This window comes from Colossoma macropomum, unplaced genomic scaffold, assembly GCF_904425465.1.
Source record: "Colossoma macropomum unplaced genomic scaffold, Colossoma_macropomum, whole genome shotgun sequence".
Taxonomy (NCBI): Eukaryota; Metazoa; Chordata; class Actinopteri; order Characiformes; family Serrasalmidae; genus Colossoma; species Colossoma macropomum.
In genome coordinates this window covers 36799031-36818567 of record NW_023494800.1, presented here as the reverse complement: position 1 = coordinate 36818567, position 19537 = coordinate 36799031, and the positions used below count along the sequence as shown (strand labels likewise).

The 19537-nt window shown below is 39.3% G+C and overlaps 2 protein-coding genes across 2 annotated transcripts in view; one reads left to right on the top strand and one right to left on the bottom strand.

Annotated features, from left to right (window-relative positions):
- Window positions 1-5891, top strand: part of LOC118820124 (endoplasmic reticulum metallopeptidase 1) — a 45236-nt gene extending 39345 nt beyond the window's left edge. Inside the window, exons 12-15 of the mRNA XM_036588262.1 lie at window positions 1145-1347; window positions 2733-2848; window positions 4144-4307; window positions 5317-5891. Coding sequence (XP_036444155.1) covers window positions 1145-1347; window positions 2733-2848; window positions 4144-4307; window positions 5317-5487 — 654 coding nt within the window. The 3' untranslated portion in view covers window positions 5488-5891. The remainder of the gene's footprint in view (window positions 1-1144; window positions 1348-2732; window positions 2849-4143; window positions 4308-5316) is intronic.
- Window positions 5892-15387: 9496 nt separating this feature from the next.
- Window positions 15388-19537, bottom strand: part of ric1 (RIC1 homolog, RAB6A GEF complex partner 1) — an 84227-nt gene continuing 80077 nt past the window's right edge. The window contains exon 27 of the mRNA XM_036587640.1: window positions 15388-19537. This exon is cut by the window's right edge and continues 1074 nt beyond it. The gene's annotated coding sequence lies outside the window, so the exon portion shown is untranslated.

Genomic DNA, 19537 nt, shown 5'->3' with positions numbered 1-19537 from the left:
AGGTTATAGAAACAACACTAACTTTTGAAATATAAGTCACAGTAATATGCAGTGGTGAAGCGTGACTGTTAGAGCTGGACCTTCAGGTCAGCCCATAAACTTCAAAACTCGGTCAGAAGACCAGAACAAAACTCAGCTATGATAATGCTGATTTCTGCTAACACACATTCGGGATTACATGCTTTGTTGAATTCATTCCAGAGATGCGGAGTCGAGTCAGGACAAAGAGCTTCACGCAGTAAACGTGGTGCTTAAAGGAAAGAGGAAAAACTTGAAAGCTTGAAACTGTGGCTGGTTCTTCAAAAGTTCTTTAGTAAAGGAAATGGTTCCATTTAAAACTATGTAGCTCCACAGTTCTTCTTTTGTTACAAACATGACCTCATAACAATACGTTCTTTAAAAAATTGGTTCTTTAAGGGTTTTTTAGTAAACGACAGGGCTTTATATAGACCATATATGTACGGTCAGCCTTGTTTAATCCACTTAAAGGAGCAAAATGGAGAAAAAACATCAAACCAAGCGTTTAAAAAATTAGTAAACAAACTAGAAGTGATGGAGGAAGAAAGAGCCAACAGGAAAAAATCCTCCTTAGAAAATATGATAACTGTGGGGTGACAGACGAGGATGAGGAGCAGCAGAGGCAGCGTCTGAGTTTGATCCATGTAGATGCTCACCTGGTCAACTTTCACAGCCTGAGATGAGTGCGAGGCTGTCGCAAGATTAAGAACACATTCAGCAACATATAATCTCAAGAATAACTGATAATTATTCAAGAAAAGATTTAGGACAAAAATTAAAGAATTCTTAAGAAGTTCTTTGAACAATAAAATGTTTTTGTATTTTTTTTCTCCTAAGAATGAGGTTGAGAAAAAAAACATTGAAGAAGATTTTCTTTCTTAAACACTTTCGTGAATCTGGCCAATCGTTGTTCAATTTAGGCAAATTGCCTGTTACATCACCTCAGTGCACTACTAGTCAAGAACTGGACCGTAGATTCTCCAGTATTCCTGCCCTTATTGACCCTTAATGGCCTTGAAATTCAGGAAAAGCTGATTGCTGAATAATTCTGTTGGTGAAATCGTAGAATCAGCCCATCTTCTACCGAGGACTAACGCGGGTTACGTTTCTGGCTTACTTTGTTCAGCACACCACGCGTACGTTCCATGCTGTGGACGGGTCAGTGGAGCGGATGGACTCCGGCCTGTGGATCAACAGCTTGGACTACACGGGCATGAGCCACGTCACCCCTCACATCCCCGAGATAAACGACACCATCCGCACGCGCTGCGCCGATGACCTGCCCTACTGCGGCTTCCCCTGGTTCCTCCCTGTCAAATTCCTCATCAGGTGAGTTCCTTTTTTTTTTTTTTACAACCGAGTAAAAGAACAAAGAGTGTTGCCCCTTAGAACTGAGTTACAGGGTAGTGGTTGAAATCTTCCCTCTGAAATGGGACCCTCAAATAACTTCATTAACAGCTACCAGCGCTGCTCTGTAGGCGACCCTGCCAGTCTGCAGTGACAGCAGAGGAGGGTAAAGTTCAGCTCCTCACTGCTGGGCTTTAGTTACATTGAGGGCATCATATGACCTTCAAAGAGGGGGGCAATTATTTACTATCACCCACCCCTAATTCTTCAGTGATATGAAGCTGAAGTCAGATATTCTCCAGCTTCTTGTTCAGATTTTACCGTTCCACCTTAAATGGAGCAGCAGTTCTGACCCAATGTAACTGCTGCACCATTTAAGGTAGAACAGGAAAATCTGAACAAAAATCTGGTGAAAATCTGACTTCAGCTTTGTGTAAGAAGGTGCCAACATTAATCTGTTCTGAAAATCTACACGGATTAAGGAATGCTAAAACTGACCGCTACAAAGCTTTAACCATCACTGTGAATAAATAACTACTACATAAAGTTAAGATCACCTGAATAGACTATTAAAAGAAATAAGGTTCTCTGTGCATCACCAACCACACGGCCATATCTACACATAAACATCACACAGACATGAGTGTGGATCACTGCGTTCCCTCCGTTATATAATCCTATCCCACTTTCTGAGTCCAATCTTCCTGAAATAGTATAATTTTGGACAGTATCTTAACCTTTTTAACTCTGTGGAACCACCACTGGTTCCAAAGCGCACTTCGTCATATTCTTCATAAATTTCATATTTCATAAGCTACATTCTAAAGGTGGGGGTCGTATGAGAGCTGTAACTGTCTTCTTTCCAGTCAAATAGATGGGTGATGTAATTTTAAACCCTTATAATAAAAGAAGCTGAACTTTTTTCTCTACTGAAAGTCGACCCATTTTTCCACAAATCTGGGCTATAAACTATAAACAGATGGCGTCTCTTCAGTGATCTGCTCTGTAAACATTATTATGTATTATTTATTTCAACCATGAAATCATGATAGCAAATTAAAGAAAATGTGCATGACTAAAAGAAAACGAGAGAACATAACGTCAAGCGTGGGAACGAATTACGAAATCATGACCATGAAGAAAAGTAAATGTGCGCACGAATCGCAAAACGTTCACTCAGATTTTTACCTCTGGGGCTCCGTATAAAGCTAAAACTGATGTATTGGCAGTTTGGAAAAATATCTCCGCAGATAGAATAGACACTGCAGTCCAGGCAAAGCATGGACACAACTGAAAACTTTTCTTTCACCAAATTATCACTCAGTTTATGTACGTAAATTGTTTATCACATTATCTATGACTTTCAGGAAGAACTGGTATCTGCCGGCCCCCGCTGTGTCTCCGAAATCACCGTTGGAGTTCAGGCTGCTGTCGAAGCAGCTGACAGAGTGGGGGGCAGTGAAGCTGAGCTTTGAAGCTAAAGGTGAGTTTGAGAATAAAAGCTGTTGACCAGTTCCATAAAGAAATATAGATGCATTTTTCATTTTCTCCTGATTGTATTTGTGCTGTTATTTTATTTTGATCGCTGTGTTTTATCGCTGCAGTGTTTTGCTTGTATTCCAGTATAAAGCACTTTCAGCTTTTTTATATTAAATGAAAAGTGCTGTATGAATAAAACATGTTTAGCCTAAAACACTTTAACCACGGTGTGAAAATAGTCCTAATAATAATCCTGTATTTACTGTGATCCAGCAGAGCTTGATTTAGTAAGACTGTCACATTTGTGGTTGTATCAAATAAAGATTTTCATGCAGAGAATTTTCATTTCTTCTTTAATTGTAAAAAATACATTTTGCAGTTAATATTTTCATAAATAAACTGGATGATTTATATATTTATAAATATCAACTGACTTATTCTGCCACATTAATTGATGGAATGTTCAGTCAAATACGTTTATATATAAATATATCTGTTCAAGTACCTGGCTCCACTGATGGTTGGATGTTTATATATATTCTTATATATTCTAATATCTCAAGTACCTGGCTCCACCTCTGATGGTTGAATGTATATATTTTGATATATTTTAATATATTCAAATTTTTTTCATACATATTCAAGTACGTAGCTCCACTTCTGATGGTTGGATGTCTGTATTCTAATATAGTCAAATATATTCATATATATTCAAAGACCTGGCTCCACCTCCGAGGGTTGGATGTTTATATTCTAATATATTCTAATATAGTCAAATATATTCATATATATTCAAAGACCTGGCTCCACCTCCGAGGGTTGGATGTTTATATTCTAATATATTCTAATATAGTCAAATATATTCATATATATTCAAAGACCTGGCTCCACCCCTGATGGTTGGATGTTTATATTCTAATATATTCTAATATAGTCAAATATATTCATATATATTCAAGTACCTGGCTCCACCCCTGATGGTTGGATGGTTATATTCTAATATATTCTAATTTATTCAAATGTAAATATATTCATGTATATTCAAAGACCTGCCACCACCACCTCTGGTAGTTGAATGTTCATATTCTGACATTTAAAAATATATTCCAGTACCTTGCTTTGCTTCTGACGGCTGAATGTTTGGTTCTCAAATATAAATATATATTTTTGGTGTGTCTATATATGGGTGGTTGTTTATACTGTATGATTGAATGTTCTGTATCCGCTGGGCGAACGTTTCTAATATATTCACATGTATGTATATATATAGTCTAATATATTCAAATATCTGCACTCCAGGGCCGAGCCACATGTCCCTGTACCTCCTGCCCCAGGCTGGTGCCTCCCTCACAGGCTGGTCATTCGGGGACGGGACACCTCAGTTTGACTTGAATGGAGAATATTTTATATTCTACTCTCACGGCCTGGACGCACCGACGTGGAACTTCTGGCTTGAAGTCCAGGTAGGTGTGAAGACTGAACACAATATATAATGACATGGAAGAAGACCAGAAAATATTCAATAAAATGATTATTTACATACAAAAAAGTTTGTTGATTGAAGATTTTGATACAGGTGCACGCAGAAGATGAAAACGTTACAGTAAACATTTTGGGCTGAAATTGTAAAAATACATAGTTTTGTTATACACTGCTGATATATATGATCATGTTTCTGTTCTTTCATTACACTATTAAAGCTGGGCAGTACGACAGTCATTCTATATATATATACACACATATATACATACACACAATCGGGCATAACATTATGACCACCTCCTTGTTTCTACGCTCATTGTCCATTTTATCAGCTCCACTTACTATATAGGTGCACTTTGTAGTTCTACAGTTACAGACTGTAGTCCATCTGTTTCTCTGATACTTTGTTAGCCCCCTTTTACCCTGTTCTTCAGTGGTCAGGACCCCCATGGACCCTCACAGAGCAGGTACTATTTGGGTGGTGGGTCATTCTCAGCACTGCAGTAACACTGACGTGGTGGTGGTGTGTTAGTGTGTGTTGTGCTGGTCTGAGTGGATCAGACACAGCAGTGCTGCTGGAGTTTTTAAACACCTCAGTGTCACTGCTGGACTGAGAATAGTCCACCAACCAAAAATATCCAGCCAACAGCGTCCTGTGGGCAGGGTCCTGTGACCACTGATGAAGGACTAGAGGATGACCAGCACAAACTGTGCAGCAGCAGATGAGCTATCGTCTCTGACTTTACATCTACAAGGTGGACTGACCTATATAGTAAGTGGAGCTGATAAAATGGACAATGAGCATAGAAACAAGGAGGTGGTCATAATGTTATGCCTGATCGGTGTACATATATATATATATATATATATACACACATTATATATATATCAAATATCAGGATGTGTGTGAGATAATTTGATGATTTTTTTCTGTATCTTGCACTTTTACACTTTTCTTCTTTGTCTCTGTTGTTGTTTTCATTTCCTAAGCCGCCTCCTGACCCTTCGGACGAAAAGGGCATCATCTCCATGGCCATCTCCTCCCATTACTTCTTCGGAGATGACCGGCGGACTCCAGAGTTGGACTCTTTGTTGCGGAAGTTTCCAGACTGGGCTTTCACTTCCTCTTGGGTCAGCATGTACCAAATGTACCGATACTAAGGGTCCGCTGTTTTTTAGGGGCCTGCAGGTTAGGTCCTCAGAAAGCATGTGCCCAGACACACACGCACTCATCCGGCTTCTCGGCCCCCAGAGAGACCCGGGTCCCTGCGTCACTGTGTTCGCTCATGACTGAGAGGAGGATCTGCAGACAACCTGGCTCATTAAACACTACTGTCACAGGTCATTTCACAGTTTAAACGTTCCTCCTGTTTCCAGATTCTTCTGTATGACTGAAATAGGGCTGCACGATTCGGACAGAACATCAGTATTGTGATTACACTGCTACGTATTACAGTACATTAAGAACACAAACAATAACTAACGAGGCAGCATGGATAAAGACCAGCTTGGATTATTATGACCACCATAATAATGATAGCACTTATTAAAAAATATGATTGGTTTGAGGACTCATTTGCATATTACTCTGTGATACTATTGCAATACCAGTATTGTGATACAGATTACCAACCGATATATTGTGCAGCCCCAGTTTAACCATTTCATCTCTCTCTCTTTCATCCCCTTTGTTGCATGTCTACCTCCTTTCTCTCCATTTACACACAGTGCTTTAACAGGAATACTGAAGCATTTTCAACCTAGTTTCTATATGTAGTGTATTTGTTATTAACAAGTGTAAAAGAACAGATAAGCTGTCGGCTGCTGAAGCCGCCCATTAGCACCACTTACAAGCACATTTCAATTTAAAGGAGTATTCTGGACTGAACATGTTTATTATGGCATTCGTTGTGCTATCAGTCTGCTATAGCATAACCTTGCATCCCTCAGCCTCATCAGTGTTCGCTCACTACAATACCCAGCATGCATTATACAAATACATTGCAGAACCACAGGGAATCCCTGTGGTGTCACCCAATCGTGACAGCCCTGATCTACAGACTAATAAATACAACCAAGCTAGCAACTCTTATACCTCAGTCGTCAAACAGAATCATAAAACGTGATTCCATCTTTAGTCATGTTTAGTTTTCACACTTTCAGTCAGAGAAAATAAGACAAACTGTGGAAACGTGTCTAGATTGTTAAGTACCTTGTTAACTTTAGGCTTTAGCTTGTTGTCTTCTTCATTTCTGCTGTTTGAGTGACCCGTACACAAACACAGTTACGGTACGTATATTCGATATTCGGCTTCAGGGAAGTGAGTCAGAGTTACTGTCTGTGGTAATCGGCTGTACACGTGCTCCAGACGCAGCAGGAGGAACCTGGGTCGAAAATGCTGAAGTATTCCTTAGAGAAGTGAAACTGACTGACAGGGAGACTCTCTGTGGTATTAAAGGGCAGGTTGATTCATGCCTCAGACACACCAGCAGGTGGCGACGTCATCTTGTATTTTTTTTCCCCCTCTGTTGTAACGAGCACACAAGAAAAAGACGAGGGCTTCAGAGACATGAGTGCTTTACATCTCTGTAAAATATGTAGGACTGCATTTTAGCCTTCAAAGAAAATGGTTTAAAACGATCTATCTGGGCTGTACGAGTGTTTCTGCTAGTAAAAAACAATATATAATATTAGAATAAACACAAATAAACAAACAACGGTTACAACCTTCCTAATAATGATAATAAAGCCACACAGTTATACATTTCGATGATGAATTAGATAAAACATGACAAAAATATTGGTTTTACAGTCATAAATGCTGCTGTAAATACATCAATATTAGTAATAATGATGTTTAATGAACATAGATTCAGTTGGCCCAAACAAACTTGCACCTAAAGGATATTATAAGGATAATAAACTTGTATTTCCCAAAGCTGTTTAAAAGCTTTTTACTGTTTGTCTCTAGTAGCTGCATGCCCCCCCGCCCAGACCCCCTCCAATGTTCACGCCAATGTTACGCTCTTAAATAGGAATCCTCTGAGTAAAGTCATTGGTAACTGTAATTACTGAAGTTTCTCGAGGAGAGCTTTACAAAGTTAACATAAAATTTACAATGAATTGTTTTATTTATTTGTATTCATGTTAGTGTGTTTTTTGAAGAAATACATGTTTATGGCCAGATAAATAGTTTTACACATAATTTTCTAAGATGACTGAAGTCTTTTGCCTTGCACTGTACTTTTCTGGATTTCTACAGGTTGAACAATAATACCATAAACACTAGGGGTGTCACGATACACGTTAATATTCATTTTATTAATACAGGGGGCGCTGTGAAGGGAATACAGTTAGGTTCCATGATATAAAATAGAATGATACCAGGAACGGTTTTCATATTTCAGGGGTCGTATTACAGAAACCACTTTTTGTCTTAAGTTAATATCTGACAGGTCAAGATAAGATTTTTCCCAAATTCATATTACAGAAGCAAATCTGACCTTAATTTAGGAATCTTATACTATCTTACAGAATCTTTTAGGAAATCTAAACCTACTCAAAGTCAATCAGCTGTCATGTCTGTTGCCTAGCAACCAGCCATACACACACAGCTGAAATGTAAACACGTCATCAAAATAATGTTAAAATGTGAGTTAAGCTGCTGTTACTGATGTAAAGAAGGTCAAACAGAACTAAAGTGTGATAAATTGTAGGTTGTGAATACTGTGAGAGCGCCCCCTGCTGTTCATCAGAGCGTCGCCGCTCCCCAGTTTCAGTCTCCATTTCCCGAACGCTTAATGTTCCGGGCTCGAGCAACACCTTGGGAACCACCTGGGATTCCATATCGGTGGCCTAGCAACACCTTAGGACCCACCTGGGATACTACAGCAGTGGCCTAGCAACACCTTAGCAGCCACCTAGGATACTATATTAGTGGCCTAGCAACACCTTGGCCACCACTTGGGATAGTATAGCATTAGCCTAGCAACACATTAGCAACCACCTGGGACACTACAGCAGTCGTTTTGGGTGCTGACTCACGTGCCTCTCGCATGCCTTATCGATTTATCGATTTATTGATTATACAATGCAGCTATTTTCGTTAATTGTGCTGCACATAGAGGATTTTTACGGAGGAAGCTGACGCTGAGGGAGGAAGCAGCTTTACTCGCTGACTACAATGCATGTTCTGAAATAACGTGAGAAGCAGACCCGTCATTAACCCGAATATTCTCAAATGAACTGAAAAGTGGGACAGGTGCATCACTGAGGTCAGGTTAGAGTTCCGTGCTCCGGCGGTTAGCGGTCACACTAGATGCGTATTGTGCCCAAGTCCAACTAAGCTGTGTCCAAGCCCATCTCTTTAAGCCCTGAGGCTAATGTAGCTAATACGTAATAAAAGCTTATGTACACCAATTAGCATGGTGCTAAATGCTAAACACACTCGCCTCAGACCGTGTGGAGGTGTTCAGTATCTCTAATAGTCTGCTGTAGTTTCTGACACAGTATGACTCACTGCTGTCTATAAACAATGGACTAAAGAACATTAACATAGCTACATACAGTAGTTAAGGGGGAAACTGTGTATGTTTGATTTAAGTCTGTATTACGCTAAAATGACCTGTATGACCTTGTCTTATTGGGCTGTACAGAAAAAGACAGAACAATATAAAGAAACGAAGAATGAAACAATAATAAAAACAAAAGGAGGTTGACATGCTGTCAAAAAAGCACTGTACAGTATTTCAAATAGCGGTGAGTACTGTAGTTTAAGGTATCTGTTATTTTGGTTAATGCAATGATCAATGCATGGAAATTATAAGAGGTTTAACAATGGAGAGGATCTGTATTTGACAGGAGTTCCAAACTGGTTTTTATTAATGTTAATATTTGTTTTTAGAGTGTTCTTTTTAATGTGCACTGGAACATAAAGGACTTTTTTTTATTAATAATAATAATTAATAATTCGGATTAGTTTTAGAAACGTACGTTTTGGGATTTGGGATTCCTGGATTGTCTACATGTGTAAGGACTGGACTTTTTTCCTTTTTGTATTTCTTTTCTCTATTAGTGATTTTGAAAAAGCTAACTTGCTGTTCGTTTTACTGTTCTACTCTTGTACTATTTTTCATGAGTTGCAGTTTTTAGAACCACAACTCTTTGCAGAATCATACATGCTTCACTGGGATTATGCGCTTGTGTTTTTTTATCGCACATATTTGTTAAAACATGGCAAACGCATATTAGTAACCACCTGGGATACTAATACTAATACTATACAGAAACTATACTAGAACAGTTGCCGAGCAACAGCTTAGCAGCCACCTGGGATAGAATAGTAGTGGCCTAGCAACACCTTAGCAACCACCTGGGATACTACAGCAGTGGCCTAACAACACCTTAGCACCCACCTGGGATAGTATAGCAATGTCCTAGCAACAGCTTAGCAGCCACCTGGGATAGAATAGTAGTGGCCTAGCAACACCTTGGCAACCACCTGGGATAGTATAGCAATGGCTTAGCAACACCTTAGCAACCACCTGGGATACTACAGCAGTGGCCTAACAACACCTTAGCACCCACCTGGGATAGTATAGCAATGTCCTAGCAACATCTTGGCAACCAACTATGATACTATAACAGTGGCCTAGCAACAGCTTAGCAGCCACCTGGGATAGAATAGTAGTGGCCTAGCAACACCTTGGCAACCACCTGGGATACTGTAGCATTAGCCTAGCAACCACCTAGGATACCATATTGTGGCCTAGCAACACCTTGGCAACCAACTATGATACTATAACAGTGGCCTAGCAACAGCTTAGCAGCCACCTGGGATAGAATAGTAGTGGCCTAGCAACACCTTCGCAACCATCTGGGATACTGTAGCATTAGCCTAACAACCACCTGGGATACCATATTGTGGCCTAGCAACACCTTAGCACCCACCTGGGATAGTATAGCAATGTCCTAGCAACACCTTGGCAACCAACTATGATACTATAACAGTGGCCTAGCAACAGCTTAGCACCCACCTGGGATAGTATAGCAATGTCCTAGCAACACCTTGGCAACCAACTATGATACTATAACAGTGGCCTAGCAACAGCTTAGCAACTACCTGGGACACCATATCAGTGTCCTAGCAACACCTTTGCAACCACCTGGGATTTCATAGCAACATAGGAAAAATTTTCCCTTTTATTCCTTTTATTTTTTACTGTAATCTTTTTTTCTTTTTTAAACTTGTTTTTTTGGATTCTCTCTGTTTGTTGAGGGTATTTTGGCTGATTATATCTGTGGTGGTCTCTGACTTTCGCATACTACTTTTCCCCGATTAGGAAGGAGCACCGAAGTCAAACCAGGATGTTCACTTTGTACGTGTAAAATGTTGCCTGTTGGAAAATCCCAACCTAAAACTGATGAACCGCATTAATGCACACGTGTGATATTCGTTAATGTGAATCAGCCGACTGAGTTACGCTGTGCAAACTATGCAAGCGATGGACTTAAAGATCACTCTGACTGTAGCAGAAACTTAGTACCACAGAAGATCATCATGTTCTGTTTAATGTTTTTATGTGGACTCTCACCACGACTCACATATCCATCACATATTTTATATATTTTTTTGAGATATTGAATATAAAAAAAAAAAATATGATGGAAATAAAATTGCTAATAAAATGGGCAAAAATCAAATTAAAGTTTGTACACTTGCTGCTGATTTTGCTGATAAAAAATGGCAAAAATTATAATAGATGTTCTTAGAATAAATAATAGAAAGACAAATAGAATAAAGTCAAACCCTTGTGAAAGAAATGCATTTAATAGGTGTATTTACTGCAAAAATTATATATATTTTTAACGTTTATGCTTTAAAAATACTTTAATACATACTGAATGTCTTACTCTGGAACAACCTGACATAAAACAAAAAACATATTCCGGTTTGTTTAACACGTCTTTGTTGACTACATAATTCCAAATGTGTTCCTTCATAGTTTTAATGTCTTCAATATTAATCTACAATGTGGAAAATAATAAATATAAACTATCAGGAGGTTTTGTGTCACTAATTGATAACAAAAGGCTTTTTGACAAGCTCACCATCGCCCCCTACTTTGAGCTTCGCCTTGACAAGGTGTTGGAGTGGAAAGGAAATTTCACTCTCGGTTGTACCCACTAATAATTCTATGTTCCCACCGACGTTCAGCCCGAAATTCCTACGATTGTCCCCAGATGTTCCTGTTACTAGATCTGACCCCGCTAGTCTCACTCCAGCCTCCACACCCTAGTAGTAAGCAGTAACCCTGGTTACCCAGAAAGACATTAAGGAGTTGAATTTGCAGTTTAATCCACAAATACACTCAAGCTCCTGCCTCTTTGTCTCAAAATTAATAGCGCCCTTTTTGATGAGCTCTAAACTCTAAATGCTGGGGTGCAAAATCGGCGTAAAACTTAAAACAGTCCCTGGAGGGCAGGCACAGTTTGGCTGTGTCCGAAATTTTATAAAATGGCTTTAAAACGGTGCTGAATGCCCCATTTTTTTTCACCTGCTGCTTTCAGGTAATGCCATACAGCAGCGTCAGCGCCAACTTCAGAACATACAAGAACGCTTAAATTTGGTACGCGGCTCTCGTTTGGCAGCACATTATACACCGATCAGGCATAACATTCTGACCACCTCCTTGTTTCTACACTCATTGTCCATTTTATCAGCTCCACTGACCGTATAGTCTCACTTTGTAGTTCTACAGTTACAGACTGTAGTCCATCTGTTTCTCTGATACTTTGTTAGCCCCCTTTTACCCTGTTCTTCAGTGGTCAGGACCCCCATGGACCCTCACAGAGCAGGTACTATTTGGGTGGTGGATCATTCTCAGCACTGCAGTAACACTGATGTGATGGTGGTGTGTTAGTGTGTGTTGTGCTGGTCTGAGTGGATCAGACACAGCAGTGCTGCTGGAGTTTTTAAACACTGTGTCCACTCACTGTCCACTCTATTAGACACTCCTACCTTGTCAGTCCACCTTGTAGATGTAAAGTCAGAGACGATAGCTCATCTGCTGCTGCACAGTTTGTGTTGGTCATCCTCTAGTCCTTCATCAGTGGTCACAGGACGCTGCTCACAGGACACTGTTGGCTGGATATTTTTGGTTGGTGGACTATTCTCAGTCCAGCAGCGACACTGAGGTGTTTAAAAACTCCAGCAGCACTGCTGTTTCTGATCCACTCGTACCAGCACAACACACACTAACACACCACCACCACGTCAGTGTTGTATAGTAAGTGCTGCTGATAAAATGGACAATGAGCGTAGAAACAAGGAGGTGGTCATAATGTTATGCCTGATCGGTGTAGATAATCAGGACAAACTAAGGCTACGCAGTTTAAAACATCAAGACAGTTCGAAAGTCAAGATTTAGCATGAACTGATGGAGCTTCATGACATTTTAAGTTAGTTTTATCCAAGTTTGGCCAAAGCTTCTCTGTGTTTATGCACAGTTAGCTTTAGGGGTATCAGTGAAGATTCATGAAGAGATCAAAGCCTGTGGAATGAAGGTAGAGGAGAGAAACCCAGTACAGCACAGTGCTGTACTTTGGGAAATGCTACCATGTTGGGATGACCAAAAAAAAAAGCTGAAGTCGGCTTCTTACTCAAATTTCTTGTTCCACCTTAAGAAGTGCAGTTACATTCTGGCACCTGTGCAGGTGGCAGGATGAATCTGCTGCACCGTTTAAGGTGGGACAGAAAACTTCAGTAACAATCTGGCAAAGAAGAGCTGCATCAGTTACTGTAGTCACTCAAAACGATTCTCTCCGCTATCTGAGATGTTAAAAGTCCTGCCAGAAAATAAAAGCTTAAAAAGGAAATGGAAAAAACTCAAAGCACTGCTGGGTTTACTTTACGTTGCCATGATGAAAACGGTCTGATATGCACACACCGTCCTGATCAGACAGGGAAGTAGAGTTTTTACAGCTTTTTGCTTTATTTGATTGGTTAAAGATCATCACAACACAAATCAGAGGGTTACTGAGATCTTTTTGATATTTACACTAAAGTTCAAAGCAACATAAACAAGCTAGCTGCAAAAAGCAGATGGAAAAGATTAAGGTAGAGCACAAAGTTCACTGTTTCTGAATAATAATAATAATAATAATAATAATAATAATAAATTTCACTGATGAGCTAAATATAATCATTTTACATGGTCACTAATGATCCTGGTTTCTGCAACAAGACAAACTGACTTAATTATGCACATTTCTAAAATCAGATCTGAATACAAAAAAATTACCATATTAGGACAGTTTTGTCTGTAATGTTATTGGGTGTATGCAAATCCAATAAAATACGTAGTGCAAAGCATGTTGGGTAGTTTCATCGATCAAAAGTGTTTCGTGACTCACCTTTACATCACAGAAGCGTATTGGAACGAGGCCCACTGTCCATGTTAGATAAGGAAGAACAGCCCAGCAGGGCTGCAGGGTCGGCAGACGCTCTGTTCCAAACCACAAACCTTATTTTGCTGACAAGGAGCAGGAGAGACAACTAGAGAACATGAAGATGATGAAGATGATGATGATGATGATGTAAAATTTACGTAAGTTTCAAAACGGTACACATCACAGAAATGTCTGCGTTTCATCCATTCAAATCCTGAACAAACATTTTAGCGCCCAGCTCACTGTATAGTGCACCATCTGGGGTTTCACCATTTTGTACCGAACACAGAGCAGCATAAAACACTTAACACTGCTGTTATATTTTAAGAGCTTTTAAACTCGAGTTATAGGAGTTTAAAACAGAGCCTCATGTACGTTCATGATGTCAGTGAGGGTGAACAGCCAATGAGCTGCTCCACTCACAAACCAATCAGCACTCAGTAGCAGTAACGTCAACCAATCATCATTAGCGTTACTGCTACCGAGCGCTGATTGGTTAGCGTTACTGCTACCGAGCGCTGATTGGTTAGCGTTACTGCTACTGAGCGCTGATTGGTTAGCGTTACTGCTACTGAGCGCTGATTGGTTAGTGTTCCTGCTACTGAGCGCTGATTGGTTAGCGTTACTGCTACTGAGCGCTGATTGGTTAGTGTTACTGCTACCGAGCGCTGATTGGTTAGTGTTCCTGCTACTGAGCGCTGATTGGTTAGTGTTACTGCTACTGAGCGCTGATTGGTTAGTGTTACTGCTACTGAGCGCTGATTGTGTTGGTGAGCTGATCAGCTCAGCTTAGCTTCTACTAGTAAGGCAGTTTTGTGGTTTAGACTGTTACAAAGTCCTATAACTGAAGTTCAAGAGTTCAAAAATATGACATTTTGATCTATTTTATGGTTTTCTGCTTTAAGAAAATAACTGCATTTTCTATTTTAAAAAGAATTATGCAATTATTTGTAGAAACCAATTCATTTGGGATGCACTCATGATCGCCCTCTAGTGTTTGACAAACCCGGAAAACATTGCTGAGAGTATGAGTGTGTGTGTATATATATATATAAACAGTAACTGTCCACTAAATGGGCAGAAGTGTGTTCTTTTTGAAAGATGTGTTCACCTATTTACACTTAGAAGATAAACGTAGTTTGAATGCAAAATGTTGCATAAAACTGTATATGTAACTTTACTTTGTCTTGCAGTTTTAAATTCTTCAATAGTTATTTTAACTTACAGTCTTAGCGGAATTATCACTGAAGGAGCCTCTGAGCCTCTTCACCATGTTTAGCTATAGTAATTCAAAATGGGTTGCATTAATGTCATCAATAAGATAATCAATAAGATAAATATGGTACAAAAATGAATAAATAACACAGCTACGTCAAAACTGTCCTACAGCTGAACTGCCATAGAGAGCTGGTGCAACCAAAACACTGCACTAACAGCCGTCAGACATTTTTATTCATCTAAATCAGTCAAGCCTACATTTACTTTACCAATAAAAGCTGCATTTTACTTTAAGAATAAATGTAAATTGTCAACTCACATGACTCAAAATCATAAAACAAGACCAAACGTGTCTCATTTGTGCATGAAGTCATTACACGTCTCGACTGAAAGTTGTTTTTAAAAATAATTTATTTTTCTTTATGTACAGGAAAATATAGAAAACAAGAACTTGGTAGAAAAAGTTATCGTACAAGAAAACTGTCACTATACACCGCACTGAGGACGCGCTCCTGCATCGCTGGAGGTTATGAAACTGTACACAGGAAGAAAAAGCTCAGAGTCCTTCTTCCGTCCAGGTTCAGGAACGTCCCGTAGCCCCTGCGTGAAAAATGAAACGAGTACCGCTCTGCACGTCCGCTTTTTGGGAAAAATGAAACGACTTCAAACGATTCCGCTCCACAGTTTCCGACAGGCCGTGCCGTCTCCACTGGTCGCGTCCCGAAACGGGGGATCTCTCAGACAATGTGGTTTGGAGCACTTTGCATATTAACATCCTCAAAACTTGCACATAGAGCAGATACTGTGGGCCTCAGTTAGTTCTTTGGTCAGCACAACAACACCGTAACGGCCGTATATGAACAAACGCACTGCTGTCTGTCGGTCACTCAGCCTGAAGACCTTCAGCAGAAATAAAGCAAAAACAGAAAGATGAACACGGGACAGCAGCACAGCAGCGTCAGCTAAATGACATTTTTACAGAAGCCCAAAGCAACTTTAATAAAACATCCCATATTTGTCTGCAGCGTTTCCTGAGGAGCAGAGAGAGGCAGAAAAACAACCGTCTGAACACAACAGAACAGCACAGAACAGCACAGAGCAGAACAGGACAGGGATCAGATTAAAAGAAATAAAAACGAAACAGATGATCCTTAAGATTGCACAAAGATTAACCACTATAATACTGATTTTAACAAAAAAAACAAAAACAAAAAGAGGGAGTCACTGCGCTTTTGTCTCATCCAGGCTCCGCCCACAAAACTGTTCTAATCATAGCTACTGTTGAGAGGCTGGGCAAATTCTACAGAACGCTGATAATCACATTCAGACTCAGTTTATATCACAATACCTACATTTAGAGCCGGTTATTCATTTCAACCTAAGGAGAAACTTGTTGTCAGAACATAATGCTGGGTTTCGAGTTTCTAGACTACAAATTAGCCACCCTAAGTATCATATACCATAAATATTATTTGAAATCTCACTCTAAATGTAGGTATTGTGATATAAACTGAGTCTGTTCTACAGTTTCTCATTAGGCTGAATGAATAACTGACTCTAAATGTAGGTATTGTGATTTAAACTGAGTCTGTTCTACAGTTTCTCATTAGGCTGAATGAATAACCGACTCTAAATGTAGGTATTGTGATACAAACTGAGTCTGAATGGGATTGAATGGGATTTTTATCAGCGTTCTGTGAAGTTTGTCCAACGTTACAGTAGCTATGACCGAGCCCATTTGTGGGCGGAGCCTGGACGAGACAACTGGAATAATGTGCACTCTTGTTTTCCAGTTCTTACTGTATTTACTGAGTTTTTTTTTATATGACTCTGAGCAAAATCTTTCATATTTAATAGGTTTTTAAATCGTTTTATTAACTAGGAAGATAAATAATTTGATGGGACCTGTCAGTCATTTTCCCCCAGACTCCTGCCTCTGTTTATAGTAAGGGTCATTCATGTCATTCGTGTCCACCACTTCCTGTTGGTCATCGCTTTGTTTCAAAATTCAGTAATGTGCCTCGATAAGAGAATAAGATATGGAGGGAAGTCACTACGATCCGAGTTACGACTCTTCAAACTCTGAAGAGTGAAATGAAGTGATTTCTCAGGGACGCACAAATCTCTCCTCCAATAAATAACTACAACTAATCAATGCACTCAGATCACAAACAGCAATAACAAGATAGTGATAATAATAAAAATAATAATAATAATAATAATAATAATAATAATAATAATGCTATTGACCAGGCTGTAGCAACAAATACAACAAAATATAGATATATGAGTCCAAAATGCTATCATCAATAACGATTCCATACACATGTACACTCACTCACGACCATTATGGGAATAAATAGACTCAAACGCTCGGCTGGAGCTTCGTCACACGTTAAATAAGCCGCTAAATGTGGAACGAATTCTCTTCTAAATACGTGATTGTTCATCGTTATAGGGGAGTTTACAGAGACGACCGCAGCTAATGCTCTGTGTTACATACAAAAACATCCGAGTTCAGTCTTCACTCTGTGTGTCCACCATCATACCATCATTATAATAATACGATGCTGAAGGTAACACAAAAAAACTCAAAGGGTTTGTTTTGAAAAACAGTAAGCAAAAAATAAAACAAAATAACTTGTTAGTTTTGGAGAATATTGGTGAAAAAAATCTCAAACACAAAACAAAACAAAAAAAACAAAACAAAAAAAATAAATAAATAAAAATAGCCCAACTTTAAAATGTTAGTTTTGGACAACGTTGGTGAAAAAAACCCCAAAAACAAAACGAAACGAAAAAACAAAAAAACACTAAACAAAACAAAAAACTTTAAAATGTTGGTTTTGGACAATGTTGGTGAAAAAACCCAAACAAAAACACACTCAAACAAAACAAAACAAAACAAAACAAAAAAACCCGACTTTAAAATGTTAATTTTGGAAATAATGCGGGGGGGCGGGCAACTTTGAAGTATTTGGATATCAATGGGCAAAAAACAAACCACAACAAAACAAAAACCAAACAAACAAAAGTATTTGTTTTGGACAACAATGGGCAAAAAGGGCAAAAATCCCAAGCAAAACATAAAACAAACAAATGAAAAATTCTGAAGTGTTAGTTTTGGAAACTAATGCGCAAAAAACAAACAAAAACTCTCAAGTGTTAGTTTTCAACAATAATGGGCAAAAAACTTATTAGTTTTGGACAAAAAACAAACAAAATTGTTCTGGACAACAAAGGGCAAAAATCCCAAACAAAAAACAAACAAAACAAAAATTCTGAAGTGTCAGTTTTGGAAAATAATGGGCAAAAAAACAACCAAAAACTCTGAAGTGTTAGTTTAACAATAATGGATGAAAAACCCCAAACAAAAACACAACAAAACAAAAAAAAACCCAAACAAAAAAGCAACTCTGCAGTATAAGTTTTGGACAATGACCAAAAAAAACCAAACCAAAAACAAAGAGTGAAGTAAAGAAAGCTGGCAGGCTTTATCTGGATCCCCCACAGCTGCAGCCACAACACACTGAAATGTAACGATGGCGTTTGAGTCCCACAGCAGAGCGTCGGAGCCTGAAGACTCGCTTTAGACAGGATCGTCACTCGTTTCATAATAAACTGAACACGGACTTTGTTCTCTGGCTGGAGACGCGGAGGAACGGGTGGATGGAGATTCGTGCACTAACAGTGTCGGTCAGTGAGGTACTGGAGATCACGCGGCTGAATCGGAACCGTGTTTGTAGGCAAAATGTCCAATTCGCGCTCCTGTTTCTAGTCGTCAGGGAGACCTGGGAGAAAACGATCATCACGAAAAACTGAACAAAAACAGCGTAAAATAAAAGTCGACACCTCCTAAAAAGGGCAATTTGGTACGAAGCTCAGTTAAACTTACAGGAACTGAATCCATCCCTCCAAGAAGGCTAACAATGCTAAAGAACGTTAGTTAGCGCTCACTGAACCCTGATGTATCCAGGCTCCGCCCACAAATGTCAATAATTTTAGATATTCACTACAATCTTTGCTATTATTGCCAAGTTTCCGCTTTGTGTTGTTGTGGCTAATTAAAACCGGCCAGGCTTGAAACGGCTATGCCAATGTTAGCCTGCCACTATGCTAACGTTAGCTTGACTGAGCAAATTAAACCACACAAAATAAATATAATTAGACCCCTAAACTTATTAGCTGTGTGCAACAGTGTCTCCTTAGGTTGGGTATAGACTTATAGCGCTCTGATAAGCTTGCAGAGCAGCTATGCATTTGTGGGCGGAGCAGAGAGAGATCAGAATTAGAGAATTAGCAACATTAGCATTCTGGATGAGCTAATTTGTTGAGTTTCAAGCAGTAAAGCAGCAGGAGCAGCGCTAACACTGCTAATAAAGAAAGAAAGAGAACAGCCGCTAGTTAGCACTATGCAAGTGAACGGCGCTAACTAGCCGCTATTAGCTTTCAGTCATTATTAGCCATGCTAGCCTTTTCTAAGTGGCCTTTTCAGCCTTTATAAGCCTCCTGTCACAGAGATGGATCAGGATGTAAACAAAGG